At 38.7% G+C, this 24922-nt stretch overlaps 1 protein-coding gene across 1 annotated transcript; it reads left to right on the plus strand.

Annotated features, from left to right (window-relative positions):
• The first annotated feature begins 802 nt into the window (after positions 1-802).
• LOC122277207 (GTP-binding protein ERG) lies at positions 803-24922 on the plus strand. The gene is made up of 8 exons (XM_043087128.1): positions 803-1479; positions 4046-4135; positions 11452-11597; positions 21938-22096; positions 22204-22270; positions 23145-23252; positions 23371-23510; positions 24422-24922. The coding sequence occupies exons 1-8, from the start codon at positions 973-975 to the stop codon at positions 24504-24506; spliced, it is 1302 nt and encodes a 433-aa protein (XP_042943062.1). The 5' UTR covers positions 803-972; the 3' UTR covers positions 24507-24922.

Here is a 24922-nt window from a genome sequence, read left to right on the forward strand (position 1 = left end):
GCTTATTGAGTAGTCTTGTTTATTTGCTGCCCTATATGCTCTAATATTTTTCTCACTAAGGGGAATCAAAGGTACGTTTGATGAGAACGTTTATTTCCTGGAATTATTGATCAAACTCTAAGGCTTTGTTTAATTATGCAGTACAGATAAGATGAAATATTTTATTAAAATTTGAATCAAATATTGTTATAATATAATTTTTTAATATTAGTTTTGTTTCAAAATTTGAAAAAAATAATTTTTTTTTTTTATATTTTGTGTGAAATTTTTAAAAATTTGTAATGATTATATAAGATGAGATGAAATAAGAAAATTTAACCAAACCAACCGTCTTCAAGTACCAGAGAAATATATAAATGAAATAGATCTAATAATATTTATTAAATTTTTATAAAAAAATAACATTTATTAAATATTTATGATTACTAAAAAAATTAATTATGGCTGCATTTATTTGTTGAGCTAAGTTAAAATAAATTGAGTTCTTTATGAATAATAATGAGTTAAGATGGTAAAGTAATTTTTGTGAAACCCAACTAAGATGAGTTTGGATTTGTTTAGATATTAAGATGAGTTTAAATTTATTTATGGAAAATTAAAAAATGTTGTAAGTCTTACGTGTAAAAATATGTTAATTTGAAAAAAAATTATAAGTTTCACGTGTAAAAATGTTTTGAATTGAAATAAATTTTTAATTTAAAAATTATATATGTAGATATTAGAGTCGATTTAAAATTAGAGGAAACTAAGTTGATTTTAATTCACTTCAATAACCCTAAGACAAGACAAGCCAAAACCCGTTTACCCCAAAAAAAAAAGCAACCAAAACCCAAAACCCCAGAATCCAGCGCTCTGCAAGACTGCAACGCATACGTCCGCAAAACCATCACGACCTTTCCTATATATGCTTCTACACTACAAGTTCCGAGCAGACCTTTTTCGCTTGCTCGCATTCTCTATAGAGGCTGAGATATGAAAGCTTTGAGAGCTCTGAGAACCCTCGCGACCTACCCTCCAAAACCCTACAGAACTTCTCTCCACCCAACCTTTCTTCTTCAATCTTACTCAGCCCAGCCTCAAGAAGACGATAACGCACACTCACTTACCTTCTCAGACTCTGAAAATGGCTCAGACTCAGTCTTTGACAGTAACCATTACACATTACCAACCATTAATTCGGAACCCAACACTGAAGCCGCTCAGCAGCCCACTTGGGACGAGAAATATAGAGAAAAAGCTGATCAATTAATCTTCGGAAAGGAAACCCAGAAAGGAAAATTGAAGATTTCGGAGAAGGAGGAGGAGAGGAGGAGGAGAGTGCTTGCCAAGGTGCTGCTCGAGGCAGCGTTACAGGCAGCGGACGATGAGGTGGGGGAGGAAGATGAGGACACGGTAGTGAAGGAGGAGGACCAGAAGTCATTGTCGGTCGGGATAATTGGTGCTCCAAATGCTGGGAAGTCTGCACTGACGAACCACATGGTTGGTTTTATTGGCAACTAACTTAGCATTGGAATATTTGAATTTTTCGAATCATAGTTTGGTTATATGGTTTTGAACGAAGAGTATTTTGAGTCTTTGACTTTATGATATACGACAGGGGCTGTAGTCATCATTTCATATTGTTTGGAATGTTGACTTATAAAAAAAGAAACAAAATTTGAATGTGGTTTGCGATTTTGGATGTAGATTACTTTGCATTTCACCGTATGTTTGCAAGAGAAAATGAGTTTTCGGTAAGATATGTTTACGTATGCCCATATTCTGCAACGCAGTTTTCGTGGTTGTTTAATCTACCTCGTAGTGTATAACCTTGTGGTTGGGGGGGGGGGGGGGGGGGGGGGGGGGGGGGGGGGGGTTAAGAAATCTATTTTTGTTTAACAGGGCTCTCTTTTGGGAAAATGGTTGTGGCATTATGCCATTATATGTCGATTGGTGGTGGATGGTATGGTAGCATGTAGTACAAGTGGTGTTCAAACGAGGTTTGTGGGCTTTATGCGGTTGGGGTGTGGAAAATAATTAGAAGGGGTTGAAGGGATTTCTGCTGTTTTATTAGATATGAGGTCGGTGACAGGTCCAAAATAAGATTTTGGTACTATGTGTGGCATAGAGACGAGCTTTGAAGATTTTTTTCCCAGAGTTGTTTCCCATATTTTGTTGTAAGGAGGCTTTGGCCATAGACCATTTGCAGATCTCTGATAACGTACCACAATCAAATGTGACTTTGTTGGATCAGCCCAGGACTGGCAGTGGTGGAGTTGTTCTCTTCATCATTAGACAATTTTTACCCTTTCAGGTTGAGAAGAGGTGGTCTGGACAAAAGTTGTTGGATCCTAATCCAAAAAGGGGGACTTTTGAGGCTGTCTTTCTTCAACATGGTCAGTCCACGAGTTGGCTCTCCATTCCCTTGGAAGAGTATTTACAGAAATATGGTGCCTTAGAGGGTAGTTTTTTTTGTTTAGGTGACAGCGTTTGGGAAGATTTTAATGCTGGATAATTTGAGGAAGAGGCACATTGTAGCATTGTTGTAGTGTTATATGTGTAGGCAATGAGGAGAAATCATTCATCAATTTTTGCTTCATTGTGAGGTAGCTAGGTATTTATGAGCTTTGGTTTTCAGCAGTTTTGGGATCTTGTGGGTTTAGCCCAACGGAGCTATTGGCTTGTTGGTGTAGTCCTTACAGGAGTCATATAACTATAAAGCTTGGGGGATGGTTCCTATGCGCTTAATGTGTTGTATTTGGTGTCAGGTACTTCTCAGGTATGCATCCTGTGTACTTGGGCTATGCCTTCTTTTCTTATGAATATAACTTCTTGATTACCTATAAAAAATGTGTTTTATTTGGTAGGAACACAGTGACCACACATTTGAAGTCCGTGGGAGGACAGTGATATAATTAAAATTCTTAATATTCAACTCCCTTTATATTTGATTGGCTGCATGAAAATGGTCCCATGTTTTTTTTAGCTTCATAGGTGTCAAAGATTTTTGTTCCTTTTTCTTTTCTCACTGGTTTGTTTGTCCTTTTATATACTTCCCGTGTACTTGGGTCGTGGTTATCTCTTCAAATAAGATTGCATTATTTTTTCTTGATTAGTAAGAAGATTCAAATAAGATTGCATTATTTATCAAAAACTTATTGTTGTGACTAACTATGGAAGACCTAAGACAAACATAAACTTTTAGTGTCTTTATATCTTTTTTTTTTTTTCTTTTTCTTGTTTTGGGAGTACTATGTATGATGCAAAAGTACTATGTTTGAGAGTACTTGTAAAAAAACATATGATGCGTGGAGTATCATCAATGAGTTACATGGTAGTTTGTGCAAAATAGATCAAAGTTTTATACCATGGTTGGTGTCTTCTATTGCTTTTTCATGGTGCCTGTATGATTTGTAATTTAATTTTTCAAGTCTGATACATACTGCTGAGCCTTGGGCATCATTGATGCAATAATTATTGAGCCAAGTGCGTTAGTTTTGGCAAGTGGAATGTTCGGGGAACTTTGATAAATTTATTAGCTGTGAGGTAGGAGTTGATACATGAATTCAGGTTTGGAATGATCTTTGGTGTGGAAATACTTTATTAAATGGGTATCCAGAACCTTTTCACATTTGAAGAAATAGATAACCTATTAACCAATAGTGCAGCTTATATATGGACTGGTTTAATGGTAGTTTCTCCTAAAATCCTCTTTTATCAAAGCAATGCATTGCTGTGTGGACATCCCTTTACATATAAATGTTGTTATTTTTAATGTTGCCGTTATTATTTTTATTATTATTATGTTAGGGAGTTTATCCTTGTCTCTTGGCCTTCAGTTCCACAATGGATTGTACAGTATGCTTTATGCATATTAGCATTATTCAGTAATTCTTTTATTACTAATACTGATATTATTGTTGTTTGTTGGTGGTGTTGTTGTTGGCATTATCATCTTCTTCTGTGTAGCATTAATTACGATTTTTTTTTCCAGCATCTTTCATTTCTAGCATTTTTTATTAGATAACCGCTTGCATGTGTTAAATCTGTGGTACATCTATCACAGGTTGGAACAAAGGTTGCTGCTGTTTCCCGGAAGACAAACACCACTACTCATGAAGTGTTAGGAGTGATGACAAAAGAAAACACCCAAATTGTGCGTATCTTATTTTGATATATTAACTCCTCACTTCTTTCTGTGTAAACACATGAATTATACAGTAGGTGTGCATCTGCTTGCAAAACTTAATAATTCTAAATTATAATTCATATCAATTCCATATCTTTATCAAATGCATATAGTTTCTAAATCCCATGTAACTAATGAATGTATGTAACTTAATAAATATTTTAAGTTTTCTATATGATATGATGTACATCTAAGATTGGGCTTCAGATGCATAAAAGCAAATCTAGATAAAAATATTTGTGTCCAAGGATTCACAAACTGAGCTTCCATTCTAGCAGAGCATTCTAAAGATTCCAACTAATAATTGATGGAACAAACCAATTACCAAGCCGTGAGCTCTTTCTTGCCTTCTGGAACTGCAGAGTAACCCTACTAGACCATGATTGTCCTTCCAAACAATTCAATCCTCCTAACACTGAAAAATAGTTCAATACATAAGGAGCCAATTCTTTCGGACACAAAACACGGTCCATAGATTCATCATTTGGAGCAACACATCAATCACATTTTGAAGCTAATGAAACGCTTAGCTTATGAGTATTCACATCAAAGGGAGGACTACTTGAGAAATACCTTCATGAGCACAGAAACCTTAGTGGGAAGATATCTACCACATACAAACTATTGTCAATGCACTTGCTGCCTCGAAGTTTTCTAATTAGATCCCAGGCTGATCTAGTGGAAAAAGAACCATCTGTAGAGGCTCACCAGATAGGGATATCACCTGTGTTCAAAGACTTTTTCGGTTAAGTCAATGCCTCTGTGTGAAGCTTTAGGAATTTCATTTCATAAAGTCGTGGGAGATTAAACTAAATTTTATATAGGGGGATCAAGGATTTTTCTTCCATTTTTCTATAATTATTAACTCTATGGCTAATTGTATTCTTTGGAATGCATTCCAGTTAATATTGAAATATTAAAATTTTCTAATTCAATTATTTTTTCCTTTAGCAAAAACTGAAGCATTTCTTGTGTAAAATGCTATTTATCCTTTTTCTTTCATGTTACTCTTCCTACTAAAAAGCACATAAAAATGAGTCTTACAACATGACTTTAATGGTATACTACCACGCCATGATTCTACCAGTTCTACAATAAACTAAAACCACAGCGAGTTAAATCTTTTTGAAAGGAAAATTCTAAAACCCTCCATACACTTTTGAGATGGGTAGTCTGTTCCGGTGAATCCTTGCCGGAATCAGTTTCTTGTCAGTCTCTACTTTCATTATTCTGTTTTATCTTTTGGAATGGGTTTCCTTAAGCATTTTTTAATAGAGACAAAGGTCTTTGTTTTGTCTATGGAGGGAGGAAACCATTGTCACATCACAGAGAGGGGTAGGAGAGTTACAAAAGAGTTAATGCTCAATATGGCAAGTGCTTGTTGGTTGGCAAAGACAGTAGAAGAATGTCTTTTTTTAGGGGGAAGGAAGGTTTTTTATAAGACCTATCAGGATGGAGCCAAAGCTTTGTTTGCTCATAGGCGCTCTAATGCATATGGGCGTTTTTTGGAAGTCACAGATTACGGTGGTGGCACTGATGGTCGAGTTATGTTAGTAATCCCGAAAGGAGTGGAAGGAAAGGGTTGGAAGATCCTTTCGAGGGAGTTGATGGATACTTTGCCAAGGAGTGCTTCGGCTAAGCAGACTCCAGCTTTGATCCCACGACTGGACAAAGAAGAAGGCAAGGGGAAGGAGAAGGGGAGGTTGTCATATGCAGAGGCGGTGTTGGGTGGTGGGAGGAGAACAATGGAAGCTTTTGGAAAAAATAAAAAGGAGTGCATGGCAGGGGAACGCTCAGGTGTACAAGTAGAGAAAGGTGACAAAAATTGTTGTACCCGAAATGGGGAGTGGGTCACTGTCCAACTTTTGCATAGAGGAAAGCAAGTTGCAGAAGGCTCTGTTTTGTTTGAAAGAGGAAGTTACCAGGGTGAAGGAGGAACTGGAAAAATCTGAGCTCCCGTATTGATAAGGTATGGGTCTGGACCTAGGTCTGGGTCTGGGCTTGGGCCAGGGCTAGGGCCAAGGCCATGTCTCTTCTATTGAGCGAAAGCTCCCCAGGCAAACAATTGGCAAGGCTAAGGTGGGGATGGGCTGGAGAGGCTCAAATCACATGGGCTAGAAGAGAAAATAGGCTGGGCCCTGTTTTGAGAAGGGCTCGTCGTCTGGGCCTGCCTCAAATGATGTTAGGCCTGAGGCCTCTCTCATGAGCATAAGGCCTGTAAGGCCCATCCGTTGAGGTCTCATCTCTGGCGTGCAGGTTGGTGTCCTTGCCTGGGCCCATGGCAATGGCAACTTAGCCGACGGCAAACCATGCGATGACAGCCCATGTGACGGAAACCCAAGTGACGGTAGCTCACATGACGGAATCCAGAACTGCTTTGGTTCTTTACAAGCTGAGAACTGCATGATGGAGCACGGGGAGCATATGGGTGGGCCGTGGGGGGGGCCCCCCCCCCCCCCCAAAACACGGTGGCACAGAGTAGGTTGCCAGCATGCTCTGGCCCACCTTCCAACGTGGTGGCGGCGAAGACAGATTTTCCAGCGTCACACGAAGCTATCCTCCTTTCACAAACCCAAAACTTTTCGATGGAGCACGGGGAGCTTATGGGTGGGCCGTCCCCCCTATGTGGCACAGACTGGGTCGTCGACATGCTCTGGCCCACCTCCTAACGTTCTGGCAGTGAAGACAAACATTCGGCATTGACACAAAGTAGTTTGATGGTGGTGAATGCAGAGTTGGTTGGGCAATTGGGGCACGTGGTGGCACAAACAGTGTTTTCGACACCTTCTAGGTTGCTTCTCATCTCTTTGGCAGCGAAGGTAGTGGTTCAAGTGTTGGAACAGGCTAGTTTTCTAGGTTTGGAGATGATAGAGGAGCCTAGTGTTTTCAAAAACTCTGGTTCTTTGGTTCTGTTCATGGCTAACAGGGAAGGGGAGGATGATCCTATTCCTCTCAACTCCTTTCATCCCAACATGTCAGATTGGGTTATTCAACGAGCGATGACATTAAGCACATGGTAGGGATTTCTTATGGGGTTTTCGAAGCTGGATTTTTGGCCCTACTTACAGCCATAGAGGTTGCAAATGCCCAGTCTAAATCCGATCAATTGTTGGCTTCAACCAAAAAAAGGGAAAGAGAACTCAAAAAGCTAACATGGGCAATGAAAGAGGATGGGGCATAAAAGAGCTCTAATCAAGAGCGTTGTAAGGGGAGGGGTAAAATGGTTGTCCCATGAAGCCAAAAATATTATCTTGGAACGTGGGGGCTGCTTGCTCCTAATAAGCGGCTCCAAGTTAGAAATTTACTTTGCCAATGGAAGGGGGATATCATATGTTTACAAGAGACTAAGCTGGAAGCTATTACAAGACAAATAGTTCGCAACCTATGAAGAGGGCAACATGTTGGGTGGTCTTACCTACCATCAAAAAGAGCATCTGGGGGAGTTCTAATTATGTTTGACACAAGGGTGGTGGAAAGGGTGGAGGAGTGTATGGATGATTTTACAGTTGCATGCTCTTTTGTTAACTTAGAAGACGGCTTCAAATGGGCATTTGCTGGTGTTTATGGCCCAAATATTGATTCGGAGAGAAGGTTATTGTGGGAAGAACTGGCGGGAGTCCTTAGTTGGTGGGAGTTACCAAGTTACATTGGGGGCAACTTAACATATCTCGCTTCCCAAGCGAAAGGTTGGGTGTATCTCACATATCTCCAGCCATGAGAGATTTTTCTGACTTCATTTCAGAATAGGAGTTGATGGACATTCCACTATCAGGAGGCACGTTTACCTGGTCTAACATCCGAGATTGTCCATCTTGGTCGAGGATTGATAGATTCTTGCTAACCCCTGATTGGGAGCCACACTTTCCGGATGTAGCCCAAAGAATCGCTACCCCGTCTATGCTCTGATCACTTTCCCATCATTTTAGATTGCGGAGGCATCCAAGAGGGTAGAAGGTATTTAAATTTGAGCATAAGTGGCTTAAAGCTGACGGTTTTGTAGACAGGGTCAGACATTGGTGGACCTCCAAGGCTCGTCAAGTTTGATTATGGCAAAAATGTTGAAAGCGTTGAAACATGATTTGAATCAATGGAATGAACAAGTTTTTGGCAATGTATTTCAGCATAGGCGCTCTCTTGTGGAGGAGCTACAGGGTCTGGAAGGCGAGGAGGAGGCTAGAACTCTTTCTACACCAGAAAAAACTCACAAGAGTTAGGTAGTTGCTGAACTTGAAAGGGTAAATTTGATGGAGGAGATTTCATGGAGACAGAAATCAAGGGTGCTGTGGCTTAAGGAGGGGGATAAGAGCACGAAATTCTTCCACAAGATGGCTAACTCTCACAGGAGGAACAATGTTATTGATACACTGATGGTAGATGGGGCAATTTCTTCAGATCAGATGGTATTTAAAAATCACATTGAACACTACTACCAACAACTCTTATCTAAAGAGCACAATTGGCGACCGAAAGTGGATGGGCTGTCTCTTTCAACACTAGACCTGTAGAGTGCAGAGTGGTTAGAGAGACCATTCGCAGAAGAGGAAGTGTGTAGTGTTATCAGAGGTATGGCAAGTGATAAGGCTCCCAATCCAGATGGGTTTACAATGGGTTTCTTTCTAGTTTGCTAGGAGGTGGTCAATGAAGATTTTATGCAAGTCTTTCATGAATTTCATTCTAATGCTAGTTTTGAAAAGAGTCTCAATGCCACCTTCTTAGCCCTCATTCCCAAAAAGGGGGGTCTAGGGATGTGAGAGACTATCGCTCCGTCAGTCTTATGAATGAGGTGTAAAAGATTGTATCCAAAGTCTTAGCGAAAAGATTGAGCACAGTGGTGGAAAAACTAATCTCAAAGCCACAAAATGCGTTTGTCAAAAGTAGACAAATCCTCGATTTAGTATTTATTGCCAATGAAGTTTTGGATGGTCGCCTGAAGTCTAGAGAACCTGTGCTACTTTGCAAGTTAGACATGGAGAAAGCATATGATCATGTCAACTAGCAGTTCCTACTCTACTTACTTGGAAGATATGGTTTTGGAAGGAAATGGCAGAAATGGATAGAATTTTGCATCTCTTCAGCCCGTTTCTCTATCTTGGTAAATGGCTCACCGATGGGTTTCTTCAACTCCTCTTGCAGCCTGAAACAGGGAGATCCGTTGTCTCTTTTACTTTTCTTATTTGTCATGGAAGCTCTCAGCAAGATGATTGAAGGCTTGGTGGATGGTGGGTTACTCCATGGTTTTTTGGTGGGAAATGGCGACCTCAACATTTCTCATTTGTGATTTGCTTATGACATGCTCATCTTTTGTTGTGCACACCTTGGTCATGTCCAAACCTTGAGGGCGCTACTCCTTTGTTTTGATGTTGCGTCAGGTTTGAGCATCAACCTTGCAGAGTCTAAATTAGTGCCAATGGGGGCTGTCCACGATGTGAAGATTTTAGCTGCTATATTGGGATGCAAGATATCTTCACTTCCTATGAAGTATCTTGGCTTACCTTTGGGTGCCCCCTTTAAATCTGAAAGGATTTAGGTTGATGTGGTCGAAAAGGTGGAGTGTAGATTGGCTACCTGGAAGAGGATATACTTGTCGAAAGGCGGTAGGTTGACCTTGATTAAAAGCACTCTTTCAAACTTACCCACCTACTTTTTGTCTCTGTTCCCAATTCCCATAAAGGTCGCTAACCGCATTGAGAAGTTACAAATGGATTTCTTATGGAGTGGACTGAGGGAAGAGTTCAAATTCCACTTGGTTAATTGGTCAACAGTTTGTACCCCAATTTCTGGGGTAGGGTTGGGGATTCACCACTTGATGAAATTCAATCAGGCTCTTTTGGGTAAGTGGTTGTGGAGGTACCAAAACAAAAGGGAGGCCTTATGGAAGTTTGTTATAGATTCACAGTTTGGGGAAGCTTGGGGAGGATGGTGCTCGAATGAGGTATGAGGCACTCATGGAGTGGGGTTGTGGAAAAATATTAGGAGTCTTTGGGAGATCTTTTGAGGACATGAACATTTTGTTGTGGGCGATGGTTCTAGGGTCAGTTTTTGGTTTGATAAATGGTGTGGTAACCATTGTCTACGAGACACATTCTCTGCTATCTTTGCGCTCATTAGAAATAAGGAGGCAACGATCGCCTATCTTATGGTCTTTTCAAATGGCTCCCCTCAATGGAATATTGATTTCATTAGGACAACTCAAGATTGGGAGTTGGAGTCTACTATGGAGTTCTTTGCGGCATTATAGTTTTCAAATATTTCAGGGGGCACCGGAGACAAGATACACTGGAGTCATTTTAAGAAAGGTATTTCTCTGTTAGTTCTTTTTATCAAGTGCTTACGAACTTCGGAAGGTCTATGTTCTCATGGAAGAGCATATGGCAGACGAAAGCTCCTTTTAAAGCAGCGTTTTTTTTGTTTGGACAGCATCTTTGGATCACTATAGATAATTTAAGAAAAAGACGGGTAATTGTGTTAGATTGGTATTGCATGTGTAAGAAGCATGGGGATTCAGTTGATCATCTGTTTTTACACTGTGAGGTGACCAGGATCATGTGGGATGATTTTTTCTCAAGAGTTGGGTTGTCTTGGGTTATGGCTTGTAGATTGGTGGATTTCCTTGCAAGTTGGAGAGGAATACACAGTGATTCACAGGTAGCAGCAATTTGGAGATTGGTATCGATAGGCATGTGTTGGTGCATTTGGAGGGAGAGAAATGCTAGAAGTTTCGAAGATCGAGAGAGAACAATGGATGAGCTAAAAGTCTTTTTTTTTTTTTTAAATCATTGTTCTTAGAGTAATGCTATAAATCACTCCACCATCTCACTTGCATCTCACTATATATGATGTGGCGCTTTATCACCATTTGATGATAAAAAAGCATTCAATAAATAATCGTTCAATGGTGGTAAATGTGCCCCATCTTACTTAGTGGGATGCAAGTGGGATGGTATTATGGTGTATAGAATTTTCCTTGTTCTTGTGGGCAAGGCCATAGTTTGTAACGGACTAAGTGTCCATGATTTTCTTCTTTCTATTGTTACCTCTAGCTAGGTGTTTCCTCATGTGTACCTGGGCTTTGCCTATTTCTATGAATATAATATCTTTGATTACCTATTAAAAAAAAAAAAAAAACTTTAATGGTATTTCCCACTGTCTTTATGTTTTCTAGTGAGAGAGAATTTTTAGGATTACACATTATCAATATTGTAACTGCACAATTTCATTGTTGTAGCTGGTTTTGTGCTATTTGATAACATTATTACTTGATGGTCACTTTATGCCCCATGCAGTGTTTTTTTGATACGCCAGGACTCATGTTGAATAAAAGTGGACATCTTCACAAGGATATGAAGGTTCGTGTGGAAAGTGCTTGGAGTTCTGTTAATCTCTATGATGCGCTCATTGTTATTTTCGATGTCCATAGGCATCTTACCAGGTCAGTGAATAGAATTTGATCACAAGTAGACACGATACTTTTTAATTTTTTCATATGTTAAATTTCTTTTTATTTGAAGAAAATTATTTTATTCAGACTGGCGATGTACAGAGTAAGTTGTAAAAAAAATAAAAAATAAAAAAAAGCTGAAGATTGATACATTGATGTACATGCCATCTAGTTTCCATTAGTCAAAAGTTTCATATAGCTAAGAATTCCATTTAAAACTTCCTTTTTTTCCTATATTTATTCTTGAACATTTATGTGATAGGGACTTTACAAAATTGTCAATTTAGTTTGTGGGCATGCATGTTTCCACTTGTATTTAGTGTATGTGGTTACGTTTGTATGTGAGGTTTTTGTTAAATTTTACTCTTTGTACCAATCTGTTATGAAGAAAGTCTGCTCTTATTTTCACTCTGTCACGCTAATTACACTTTTCAATTGGATAACTTCATAGCATTCTGGTGCAAATATGCTCAGAGGGGAAGGGGCTATAGATCATATTCACGTGCAAATATGTTGTATTGGCTCTATGCAATAGGATTTTGTTTTAGCTAGTAAAATTCCTTCTGACTTTTTTGACAAGTGATAAGAGAATTTTATTACCAAGTAGCATAACCCAAGTGCACAGGAAGCATACAAGAGAAAGCACCTAGATACCAGCTAGAAACTAGAGAAAGCAAAAAAAAAAAAAAAAATCATGAAGATTATCTCCATTCAATACAAGAGCCTTAGCCCCAGAACACAAAGTACTAAAGAAAAACTCCATAAATTCTCCCATCGAGCATTCTCTATCTTCAAAGCACCACCCATTCCTCTCCAACCTTAAGCACCACATCAAACATGAAGGGATCATATTCCATATGGCAACAATGCGATGTCTCCCCTTAAAACCTTGCCAACATGCAAAAAGATCCACCACTTGCTTAGGCATCACCCAAGCAATACCCGTCCTATAAACAATCTCATCTCATAAAGTTTTAGCCACCTCACAATGAAGAAATAGATGGTTAACAGATTCACCATCTTTCTTACACATGAAGCACCAATCCGCGACAAATAATCCATGCTTTCTCAAATTATCCATGGTCAAAATTTTTCCAAGAGACAATAACCAACCGAAAAATGCCACCTCACTAGCCACTAGGCACCTTAGATCTCCAAATGCATTTCCAGTGGTATTTATTGACACAATGACAGGTTAACGCCTTATAAAAGGAGTTAACCGAAAATCTGGAATTTCCAGCATGAATCCACAGCCAGACTATTCTCCCTTCCCGGAACAATCTTCATATCATATAATCTTCCAAAAAAATCAGAGACTACATTCACTTCCCAATCATGCACATCTCTAATAAAATTGACATTCCATTGAAGATTATTATTTAAAAAAGTGAAGGAATCAGCCACTGCAGCTTCTTGATCTCTAGCAATCCTTAAAAGGGAGGGAGAAACATTCTTTAGAGCAGAATCCCCACACCAAATATCATGCCAAAAATTAATCTTTGTCCCATTTCCCACCTTGTATTTAAAATGATTGACAATTCCCCTCAACCCAACCAAATAGACTTCCACAAACCCAACCCATACACTCCTCTTACTTCGTTAAAACACCAACTCCCCCACATCCTACCATATTTAACATCAACAATATTTCTCCATAACGCATCCCTCTCAAGATGATACCTCCAAAGCCATTTTTCAAAAAGAGCTTTGTTAAAGAGCCTCACAAAGCCATTTCCCAAAAAGAGTTTTGTTAAAGAGCCTCAAATTTCGCATCCCCAATCCTCCACAAGAAACCGGTGAACAAACCTTATTCCAACTAATTAAGTGAAACTTTCTTTCCTTCCCATTAGCTCCCCACAAAAAATTCCGAAATATCCTCTCAATTCTATTTGTCATCCCTACGGGGAAAGGGAAAAGAGAGAGGAAAATACGTTGAAAGATTAGACAATATAATCCTTATCAAAGTAATTCTTCTCCCTTTAGACAAGTATAGCTTTTTCCAACCAGCTAATCTCTTCTCAATCTTCTCGATCACACCATCCTAAATCATTATAGATTTGTGAGGAGCGCCCAAGGGAAAACCAAGATATCTCATAGGTAACAAGGATACCTTACACCCCAAGATATTAGCCAAATTCAAAATATTCATAACAGAGCCCACTGGAACAATTTCAGACTTGGATAAGTTAATTCTAAGACCAGAAACAGCTTCAAAACATAGCAAAAAGGCTCTCAAAGAACGAAGATGATCCTGATTGGTCTCACTAAAAAGTAAGTGTCGTCTGCAGAAAGAAGGTGTGAGACTTTTATGCTGCCCGAGTCTCATCTCCCACCAAAAATCCCGACAAGAAACTCTCATCCACCTCTACTTCAATCATTCTACTCAAAGTATCCATTACTAGAACAAAAAGAAAATGAGACAAAGGATCCCCTTGTCTCAAGTGATGGGAACTATTGAAGAAACCAACCGGGGTGCCATTCACCAAAATAGAGAATCTAACTATCAAAATACAATGTTTGATCCACAAACACCACTTCTCTCCAAAACCATACCTCACAAGTATAAGACAAACTCCCAGTTAACATGATCATATGCCTTTTCCATGTCTAATTTAACTAGAATACCAAACTTGCCCAATCCGATTCTACTTTTCAAACATTCATTAGCTATTAAAACTGAATCAAGAATTTGTCTTCCCCTCACAAAATCCTCACCCTATCGACAAAGCCCTCATTCTCCTACCACAAATTTTCAAATTCAAAGTACCTACGGCCTCCAATAATGCCCCACCATTTTGGAGTGATAGGTTTCTATGCGGTGCCGGCATCGAGAATGAATGCACCGATTGAAAAAAAATAATGCCCCCACAATCCAACATAATGAGATAATGATTAGAACAAATCCTCGGTAGCCTCTTTTGACACAAATCAGGAAAATAAGCTTCCCATGAAGTCAACACCAAAAATCTGTCCAACCTAGACCATGCTCTCCCATTGGACCATGTATAATCCCCACCTACCATAAGTAAATCAGTAAGATCCAACTAAAAAATGAGATCTGAAAATACAGTCATTGCATGAGAAATGTGAGAATCCCCACTTGATCGCTAGGAAACTGAGTAATGTTGAAATCGCCTCCAAAACACCAAGGAAGGTCCCACCGACAGTAAGTGCCATTTCATCCCACAAAATTCTCTTACTACCATCCAAATTAGGGCCATAAACACCCACAAAAGCTCATTTGAATCCGTCATCCACATTCTTAAAATGGCAAGCCGCCACATATTCTCCCACATAATGTTCTATCAACTCCACATACCTCCTATACCACATAATAATGATGCCTCGCAAAGCCCCATTCAAAATTAACGCGGCCCACCCCACACAATGATAGCTCCACAAACTATTAATAATCTTCAATTTGGTTTCTTGAAAGCATTACATCAGCCCTCCACTTATGGATCAAATTCTTCACCCGGAGACGTTTTCTAAAATCATTTAGCCCCCAACGTTCCAAGAAATGATCTTTGGTTTTATTGATAACAGTTAGGGCTGTAATCGAGCCGAGCCGAGCCGAGTTTTGGCTCGCCGAGCTCGGCTCGACTCAAAATACCCGAGCTCGAGTTCGAAATTTTTTTTTAATTCTTTGTTCGAGCTCGACTCGATAAGCTGAAATCTCAACTCGAGCTCGACTTCGAGCTCGTCCCACAAACGAGTTCGAGTCGAGCGGAGCTCGAGCTCGAGTTTGAATTGTCTTTTTTTATTTTTGAATCAGATTTAATAATTAATAAATTAAATAAATAAATAAATAAGAACTAATATTGAATTTATACAACTAATTAATAGAACCTCTATTAAATTATAAAATTTTAAAAAATTTATAAATAATTTATATCTAACTAGTTGATATTTATCCAAAATAATAATATATTATATACCTACATATATTATTAATACATACACTTAATATAATAGAATATATCTATTTCATATATGGGTGTATGTTCATGTTTACCTCCAGTGTACCTGGGCTATGCCCATCTTTATCTTAATGAAGCTTTTATTACTTATCAAAAAAAAAATATATGGTTCCTACATACTATTATATGAAATTATTAAATTTTATCAACTAATTATTATACAAATTATAAAATATACCTATGAAGTATATCTACTATATAGACATAAGTAATTAGAATACATATTATATATTTAATTATAAAAGTGGTATGCTTATATTATTAGCTAATACATATATACATGCATAGGTGTATGTATATATTCATCAATATATGAATGAGTTTTAATCGAGTCGACTCGAGCATAAACGAGCGAGCCTAAACGAGCCTTAGTCGAGTCGAGTCGAGTTTTGTCGAGTATGTATCATTTACAAATCGAACGAGTATCTGCTTTAACGAACAAACTTTTTTTTTTCACGAGTCGAGTTTGATTCGAGTTTAACCGAACGAGTACCGAGCGAGCTATCGAGCAGACTGGTTCATTTACAGCCCTAATAACAGTTGACAGCCCTCTCCTTACCCTTACTTCTATACGCACTCCCTTCCCTAACATTATAGTTGATGGAACACAACAATCTTTTCAATTCCCTCTCCTTTTTAGAAGCAGATCTAGCCAAAGATGGTTGACCAGCCTCAATAGTGATAAGGAGAGCTTTAAATTGTTCCTTAAATCCATCACAAGTGATCCCCACACAATACTTAATTTCATCCACCTTTTTCAACACCCAATCAGAGGAGTTATCAGTCCATTCAATGCCTGGAGGAATGGAACATAATGGATCAGGAGCAGATTCCTTATCTGATTCGAAAAACTCATCAAATTCTCGAACCTCATATCCTTCCCCTCCACCAAGAACCATCTGCAAACCTATGTTGTTAAACTGGGTACAATGAACCCCTAGAAACAATCTTCTCGGCAGACCCAAGGGCAGAGACCCTCAATCCCTCACTACAATCACCCTCTTCCACTATCTCTCCCCCTACAACCTGCCCTATACCACCATCACATAGCTATGATGAGGACAAAGATGGCACTGACCCCTCTCTATCTCCTTCAATGAAAATCATCCTTTGAAGCCATGAGAAGTAGAGAAGACGTCGGCAACCCTATCACCAGAGAATAACTCAATGCCGAAGTACCTCGAGAAGAGTCGCATGCCGTTGTAGACCCATTCTGTGTTGACGACACAGCCATCAAAGCAGTCGTTAATTTGGACTGAGCCACCACTCTTATCAGGCTCTTGGGTCTAAAGCCTTTGTTGAAGCTTAGCCCGTCATTTCACAGGCCTATTAATGTGGCCTTTGTCCAGCCCATATCCCACCTTATCTTTAGAAGCCTTAAGCCCAGAAGACTCCCCCATCACCTCCACTCCTTAAGATCCACAGATTCACAACCCAAGCCTAGTAACAAGCCTAGGCCCCATCTACTTTCTTCAACAAAGCTTCGAGCCTCTCCTTCCAACCAATAAGCTTCACCTGAATATGCCAAAGCGACCCCTCGACTTCTCCAAACCTCTGCTTCACCTCGGAAGGCCAGCCATTGGCACCACCACCTTTACAATTACGCTGGGACTCACCTTTCAAGCAATCCTTACTATTTCTTCCCTCTAGCACAAGATCATCCTTCCTATAATCTCCATTGCCACTATTATGACATGAACCAGTTGCCGGCTTCATCATCACCAACAAGTACGGAACTTTACAAGGAGAATTAGCACCTCTACTAGAATTTCCTAAGATCACCTCTTTCCCTCTGTAGTCCTGTGGAGCACCACCACTATTAGTCGCAACTTTGTTCTCTAGAGCTGAAACAGAGGGTTGAAAACCTACGATATCTCTCATTTTCCTCACAAAACCAGCCCATCCACTCCCTTTCCAACCTTCTGGGATCACAATAATGCCCTCCCCGGTTCCCGTACCATACTCAACCAACTTCACAAAACTTCTTTTTGATTAGTAAACAGTAGTATCAATAAGAATAGGCATAGCCCAAGTATACAAGATGATATACAAAGGATAAGACCTATTTAGATTGTAATAGTGGAAACAAGAAAATCATGTAAATTTAGGCCGTTAAAATCTACAGCTATAGCCCAGAGAAATAAGGTACGGAAAAATAAAGATCTAAGCTCCTCTAATGACCGCTCCTTATCTTCAAATATGCTCTCATTATGTTTACGTCATATATACCACATAATGCATATAGGGACCATCTTCCATTCAACTTTGATCTGTGGAGCACCACACGGAATTGTCCAACTAGCCAATAACTCCACCATTGTATCCGACATCACCAAGCTTAACTCTAATCGACTGAACACTTCGCTTCACATGGCTCTAGCTGTCTCACAATGTAGCAAGAGATGATCCACTATCTCGCCCGCATTCTTGCATATACAACACTAGTCTAAAATAATTACTTGGCGCTTTTGTAGATTATCGGTTGTCAAGATCTTACCCAAGGTCGTTGTCCATGTGAAAAAAAGAGCTTTGGGGGTGCCTTATTCCTCCACAATCTTCTCTAAGAAAACTGCATATTTGGAAGAAAAGTAATGGCCTTATAGAAGGAATGAACCGAGAAGATACCCTTACCCGCAAGTGTCCACCACAGCTTGTCAGCTCGCAGTCCATTCAGTTTCACGGAATACACTAGGCTAAAGAAAGTCTCAAGGCTGTCAAGTTCCCAATCTTGGGCTGCTCTATTAAAAGTGACACTCCATTGGACTTGGTCCCTTGAACGAACCATGAGATCCACCACTAAAGCTTCTTGGTCACATGCCACTCGGAAAAATGATGGAAAAGAGTCCATTAGGGCCTCATCCCCACACCAAATATCCCTCCAGAATTTTATACAAGTGCCCTCCTCCACCACAAGTTTAGAATGGCGAGAGAACACCCCCCAACCTCGTCTTATATGCTTCCAAACCCCCACTTCATAGATCCCATTCCCTTCTTTGGTACACCAACCCATACACTATCATGTTTGCAATCGACCACCCTTTTCCAAAGAGCTTCCGGTTCCATATTATATCTTCAAAGCCATTTCCCAAGAAGAGCCCTATTAAACATCTTTAGGTTTTTTTATCCCCAAACCCCCAAAGGGAATTGGCTTGCACACCTTATCCGAGCTGACTAAATGAAACTTGAATTCATCCTCCATCCCACTCCATAAGAAGTCATGATAGAGTTTTTAAATCCATGCTGCCACACTACCTAGAATTGGAAATAAAGACAAAAAATAAGTAGGTAAGTTAGAAAGAGCACTCTTGATTAGAGTCAGCCGGCCTCCTTTTGACAAGTACACTCTCTTTCACGCTACCAATTTTCGTTCTATCTTTTCGATAATTGTGTCCCAAATAGATAAAGGCCCGTGAGGCAGCCCCCAACGGCAATCCCAAATATATCATAGGGAGAGAAGCAACCTTACAACCAAGTGAGTTGGCCAAGTGCAGAGTGATACTGACGTTCCCAACTAGCACTAGCTTTGACTTATCAAAGTTCACTTTCAGCCCTAACATTGCTTCAAAGCATAGTAGGAGCGCCTTCAGTGCCCTAATCTGCTCTTGCTCTACCTCGCAAAGAATTAGTGTGTCATCTGCAAATAATAAGTGGGATGTTGAGATAAGGGGGCAGCCATTTATCAAAATAGAGAATCTTGCCGTTGAGATGTACCATCCGATCCACGAACACCATTTTTCCCCAAAATCACATCTCTTCAATAAGTAGAGAAGAAAGTCTCAGTTCACATGATCATAAGCCTTCTCCATATCTAGCTTATAGATAATCCTCGCAACACCAGACTTTAATCAACTATCAAGGCACTCATTAGCTATATGAACAGAATCCAGGATTTGACGACTCCTTACAAAGGCGTTTTGTGGCTTTGAAATTATCTTCCTCATGGCCTCCCCTAGCCTGTTAGCAAGAACCTTGGAAATGATTTTGTACACCCCATTTATGAGGCTAATGGGTCTAAAATCCTTCACTTCCGATGCACCGATTTTCTTTGGGATCAAAGCAATAAAAGTAGTATTCAAGCTTTTCTTAAACTTCCTAGCTAAGAACAATTCTTGACATTCATTATGTCCTCTTTCACTACCTCCCAACATGTTTGAAAAAACCCCATAGAAAAATCGTCTGGGCCTAGCGCTTTGTCTTTCACCATTCTTCTTACCACCCCATAAACCTCCTCTTCCTCAAAAGCTCTTTCCAACCAACACGCTGTTTGGGACTCAATAGTATCAAAGCCGAGTCCATTTATATGTGGCCTCCACGCCTCTTGTTCTGTAATAAGCTGTTCAAAGAAATTCACCACATGGTTCTGGATCACGGGGGCCTTTGTGCAGTCTATACCATTGATATTCAGCATCTCAATGGTATTATTTCTCTTAAGAGAATTGGCCACTCTTTGGAAACTTTCAATGCTCAACTTCACAAAACTTCCATTCGAGTTGTGGCATCTTTGAACCAAGAAAACTCTACACCCCTCCCTTCTAGTCTGATATGATCCCATGTTACCAAGAGACCTCAAACACTCCTCCACCACCATAGCCATCCAGTTCACCATCCCTCTACCAAGATAAAGAGACTTCTCTATCTTCTTACTCTTCTCAGAAATACAGAAAAGGTTGCCACCTTTCCTGAGAAAACCAAACAGCTTTGCTTCAACCTGTAGTCTGCACATCTTCCACTTATAAAAAGAAAAGAAATAGCTTCAAGCCCTGATAAAAAGATATGAACTTGAAATAAGGAAAAAACAAATAAAAAGAAACTGGTAAGATTAAGGATTATTCCTGGCGAGAAGCACCAGGAATAGGAAGACGAAGAGACATGAGAGAAGAGAGAGAAAAGTAAAAACATACAATCAACAACAGATATGCTTTCCTTCTGACTTATTAAAAGGTTTGTGTAAGGAAGTGTATCTAGATGCCTATTTATTCAAATTGCGTTGGGATCAATATAACTTGACAGTAACATTTCTATAAGTTCCATTCCATACATTTTGGCCAACACTTTCTTACCAATATCATGTTCCAAAGGTCTATGTTGAAAAACCTTTCTTTGAGTTTATGAGATTGAAATGTGAAGTGATCTTTGTATTTTGCTTGTCATTTAAATTGTCTTTTTTTTTTCTTGGCTTGTTTTTCTGGATAAACTTCACATTCTTGTATATTTTTGTTTTGATCGGTAAACAAAATTTTATTGATCATAAGAACATTCTCGTATATTGATTGTTAGTATTTATTATCTTAGGTTTCAAAATCTTACCTGAGCCTTTTATTTTCTTGTCAATTATCTGCTATAAGAATCAAATGGAAACCCTTAGTCATGCCTTTTTCCATAATAAAATGATTAATAAGCCTCTTGAAGGGCTTGCATGGTTCCTCATTGTTGTTTGCTTATTGTTGATATCAGTATCTCTTATTGCTTGTACCAAAAGTGACAAGTTTCACTCACACTTTATATATTAGCTCTTATTTAATATCCTTGAGCATTCCAAGTTTTGGATTTATTACTGAATTGTATGGACACTGTTAATAAATTGAAAAATCGTTAGAAATTGCAACAAATGATCTAATATAAGCTAAACATGACAATTTAATCAACAAAGGATTCAACAAGGAATGAGACAAAACATAAACTGTATGGTAAGTAAATATCAAGTATTCACTACTGGTGAGATACTAATGCCCCACTCATTCAAGAGGCAAAAGTGTTTGAAATTGCCTAGAGAATTGCTTTTTTTAATGAATAAGTAAAACTTTTATCAATAGAAGCTATAGGGGTGCTACCCAAATGCAAAGAAAGTACACATGAGATCCACCTGAACAGGACAAAAAGCGCAAGAAAGTCCTTAAAACTAGAAATAGAACCAAAATGAGTAGTATCCGAAGAGAAAGGGAATTAGGGAAGAAAGCCCTGAGATCCTCCATCCACTCACAATATTCAACTCCATAATTTCTTTGCCTCCAAATGCACCACATCAAATCAGAGGGAATTTTTTTTCAATAATGTTTCACAATGAATTGAATCCCGTTGTGGCATGACCTAATTTAGTGCAACCAAGCTAAAAGTAGAATTCCATAAAGCGCTACTTACCTCACAATGATGCAAAAGGTTATCAACCATCATTTGATTACTTAATTTGAGTTGTATGTAAACTTAATATAATGCGAAACAATTTACAATCTGCTGTATCATGCCTCTTTTTATAGCCCTTTTTGTGAATAAGTGCTAATGAATCCACTGCTATTTATAATCATATTTCAGTCTTTGATTACTTGAACCTTTTGCATCTTTCCACACATTCAGGCCTGATTTAAGGGTGACAAGATTGATCCAACGAATGGGAGCACAACCACACCCAAAACAGAAGCGCATCTTATGCATGAATAAGGTGGATTTAGTCGAGAAAAAGAAAGATCTGTTAAAGGCAGCCGAACAATTTAAAGATTTGCCTGGATTTGAAAGGTAAGTTTTCTTGCAGGGAATAAAGGAATGTTAGGTTATGACCTTTCTGAAACTTTGTGGTGTTCCGGATCGCTTCTGATTGCATATAATTTAATTTAATTTTGTAGGTATTTCATGATTTCAGGACTTAAGGGCTATGGAGTGAAAGGTCTAACCCAATATTTGATGGAGCAGGCATGTAGTTGTACTACCAATACATTTTCTATTCCTAACTGTATTTGAACTTCAGTTAATAAGAGATTTCTGGAATTTACGTTATTACAGTACGTAGTTTAGAATGTCATCTGATTGTCCAGCCTAAACATTGCAGACCAGCGTTTTGGTCTGCTGTTGTCTCTTGTGTGGACTATAGTTATGGGCTCTCTTATAACTTCTGATTCTCAAAAGAAATTTTTTTCTGATTTGTATTGTTTGGTATATATGTATATATACTTATAATTCACATCATGCCTTTGCACCTTTACTTCTTTCTTGGAAGAATTAATATTCTAGTTCTTCTCTCACTCGTTTCAGAATTAATATTCTATGAAGAATTACATTCCAGATAGTTTAAATCCAACTTTAACCGGGATACTCATATAGCTTGTGGTTTATTTGTTTTTGTTCATCTGGTTTATGTCAATAACCATAGACATATTTGGATGGTTTACTCATTTTGAATTATATTATCCACGGAACATTCATGAACTTTCAGCTTGTGGGATTGGTATAATCTACCTCCTGCATATAATAATTTCGTCTTTATATTTTCGAATATTCATAGGGCTTTAAATGCAGTTCCCTAGTGCAAAGTTTGCTCATGAAAAGAGAGAGAGAGAGAGAGAGAGAGAGAGATCTTACTGACCTGTTTTGCATGCAATAATCCGTCCATTCACAATGGATCCTCTTGATCCCTGAAATCAAAATTCTTACATGACAGGAAAGGTATGGGTGATACACTGAATGGATTGTAAAAGAAACCTGATGAAATTGGCATTGCTCTTCCTATTCATTATTCACTCAATCAAGTTCTCCTAACACTGACTTTTTAGTGGCTTTTAATCCTTAGGCAGTTAAAAGGCCCTGGGATGAAGATCCTTTTGCTATGAGTGAAGAAGTTATGAAGAACATATCATTAGAAGTTGTCCGTGAAAGGCTATTGGACCATGTTCATCAGGTAGACATGGGATTTTCTCATATTTCTACTTTAAGGCCATATCATTCATCTGCCGTAGGGCCATCTGGGTATTTCAGGAATTAGCTTAGATAATGACCAAGTATTCTGCTCCTTTTAGGAAATACCATACTATATTGAACACCGTTTAATGGACTGGAAGGAATTAAGGGATGGTTCTCTAAGGATTGAGCAGCACTTAATCACCCACAAGCCAAGCCAGCGCAAGATTCTTGTGGGGAAAAAGGGCTCCAAAATAGGGTAATTTGCTAAATTCCTTTCTTTAAGATTATTGATCTTTATGTAGTTTCTCATTGTAGTGACTAGTATTTGAATATTTTTTTAATTGTAGCTCTCTTGTTTGATCATCTATTCATATTAGAACAGATCCTGTTGTCGTGTTGGAATGGCATAGAACTGGAGTTATGAAGTTTGTGCATTACCAATCTGTTCTCGACTAGGAGGCGTCTAAATGCATGATCTTAGCATTTGAACTTTGCCTAGTTATTAAAGGGACTTAATTTGACCATAACTTTGAAAATCATCTGAAGCTGCTCATAAGTTTGTGAGGGTGATTTTATTCAGGAATTTATAGAATGATTTTGACGAGATATAGTGGCAGGCCACTTGATACCGATCCTGCCTAGCGTAATTACCTTCTCATCAGGATCCCCCAACCACAAGCTGCCAGCTAGGAAAAAGAATGCCAGGGGAAGACAATCTCCTGTGCGACTTGGAGAGTTTTTTTATGAGATTTTTTCTTAATTCAGCAATTTTCTTTATCCCAGAACTAAAAGTTTGATCTACCATGGTTTGCATCGGTTCTTAGTCGCAATTAGATCCCGCCCGTTCTGGATGGAGCATAGGGATCGAATCATTTCGGAGTCAATTCTGACTCCAAAAGGGCCCGAGTATAAGCTTTGGATCTAATACAGCAATGCTTGCATCATGAATATTGATTGTTCCAATTATTTTATTGTTTGTTCTCTTTCTTTCATCGAAGACTATATATACTATAATACTTGTTCTTGTATGAAGACCCTCAGTGTGTACTCTCTTTTGCTTGAGAGTTTTATCTGTCTTTCTGCGCGATCAATAGACAGCATCTGTTTTAGATCTTTATTAATTTTTCACAATCCTAATTATAAACACATGCTTTTTTACGTGAACAGGAGAATCGGCATTGAAGCTAATGAAGAGCTAAGGTCCATCTTCAAGAGAGAAGTACATCTCATCCTCCAGGTTAAACTTAAATGATGCGTTAGCAAGTTGTATCAAATATCAAGAATCCTACCATCCTTGCACACCGACTTGAAGTGTATATAAAAAGGCCTGTTTACTGCACTTGTACCTTGATCTTCCTTGATACTTTACCTTTCAAAGGCGATCCGGAGCTGAGCTTCAAAGTGGCAAGTAATTCAGAAGATCAATCTGGCATGAAGACAGCTGGGTCCGCAACACTCGTCTTTTCCATAAGAATTCCCACCATTCTGCTTATAATTTGTTAATTAATCATATAAAGTTTTGAGAATATGTATTGTCCACTCTTTTGATAAGAGTTTCTCTCTGTTCTTTTCTTTGTACCATGACTGCAACTATTATTGTTTTTTAAAGAATATGAAATTATTCCTAATTCTTAAATTTTATAAAATTTATTATATCATCTTAATCCA

This window comes from Carya illinoinensis, chromosome 9 (assembly GCF_018687715.1).
Source record: "Carya illinoinensis cultivar Pawnee chromosome 9, C.illinoinensisPawnee_v1, whole genome shotgun sequence".
NCBI classification, from domain to species: Eukaryota; Viridiplantae; Streptophyta; class Magnoliopsida; order Fagales; family Juglandaceae; genus Carya; species Carya illinoinensis.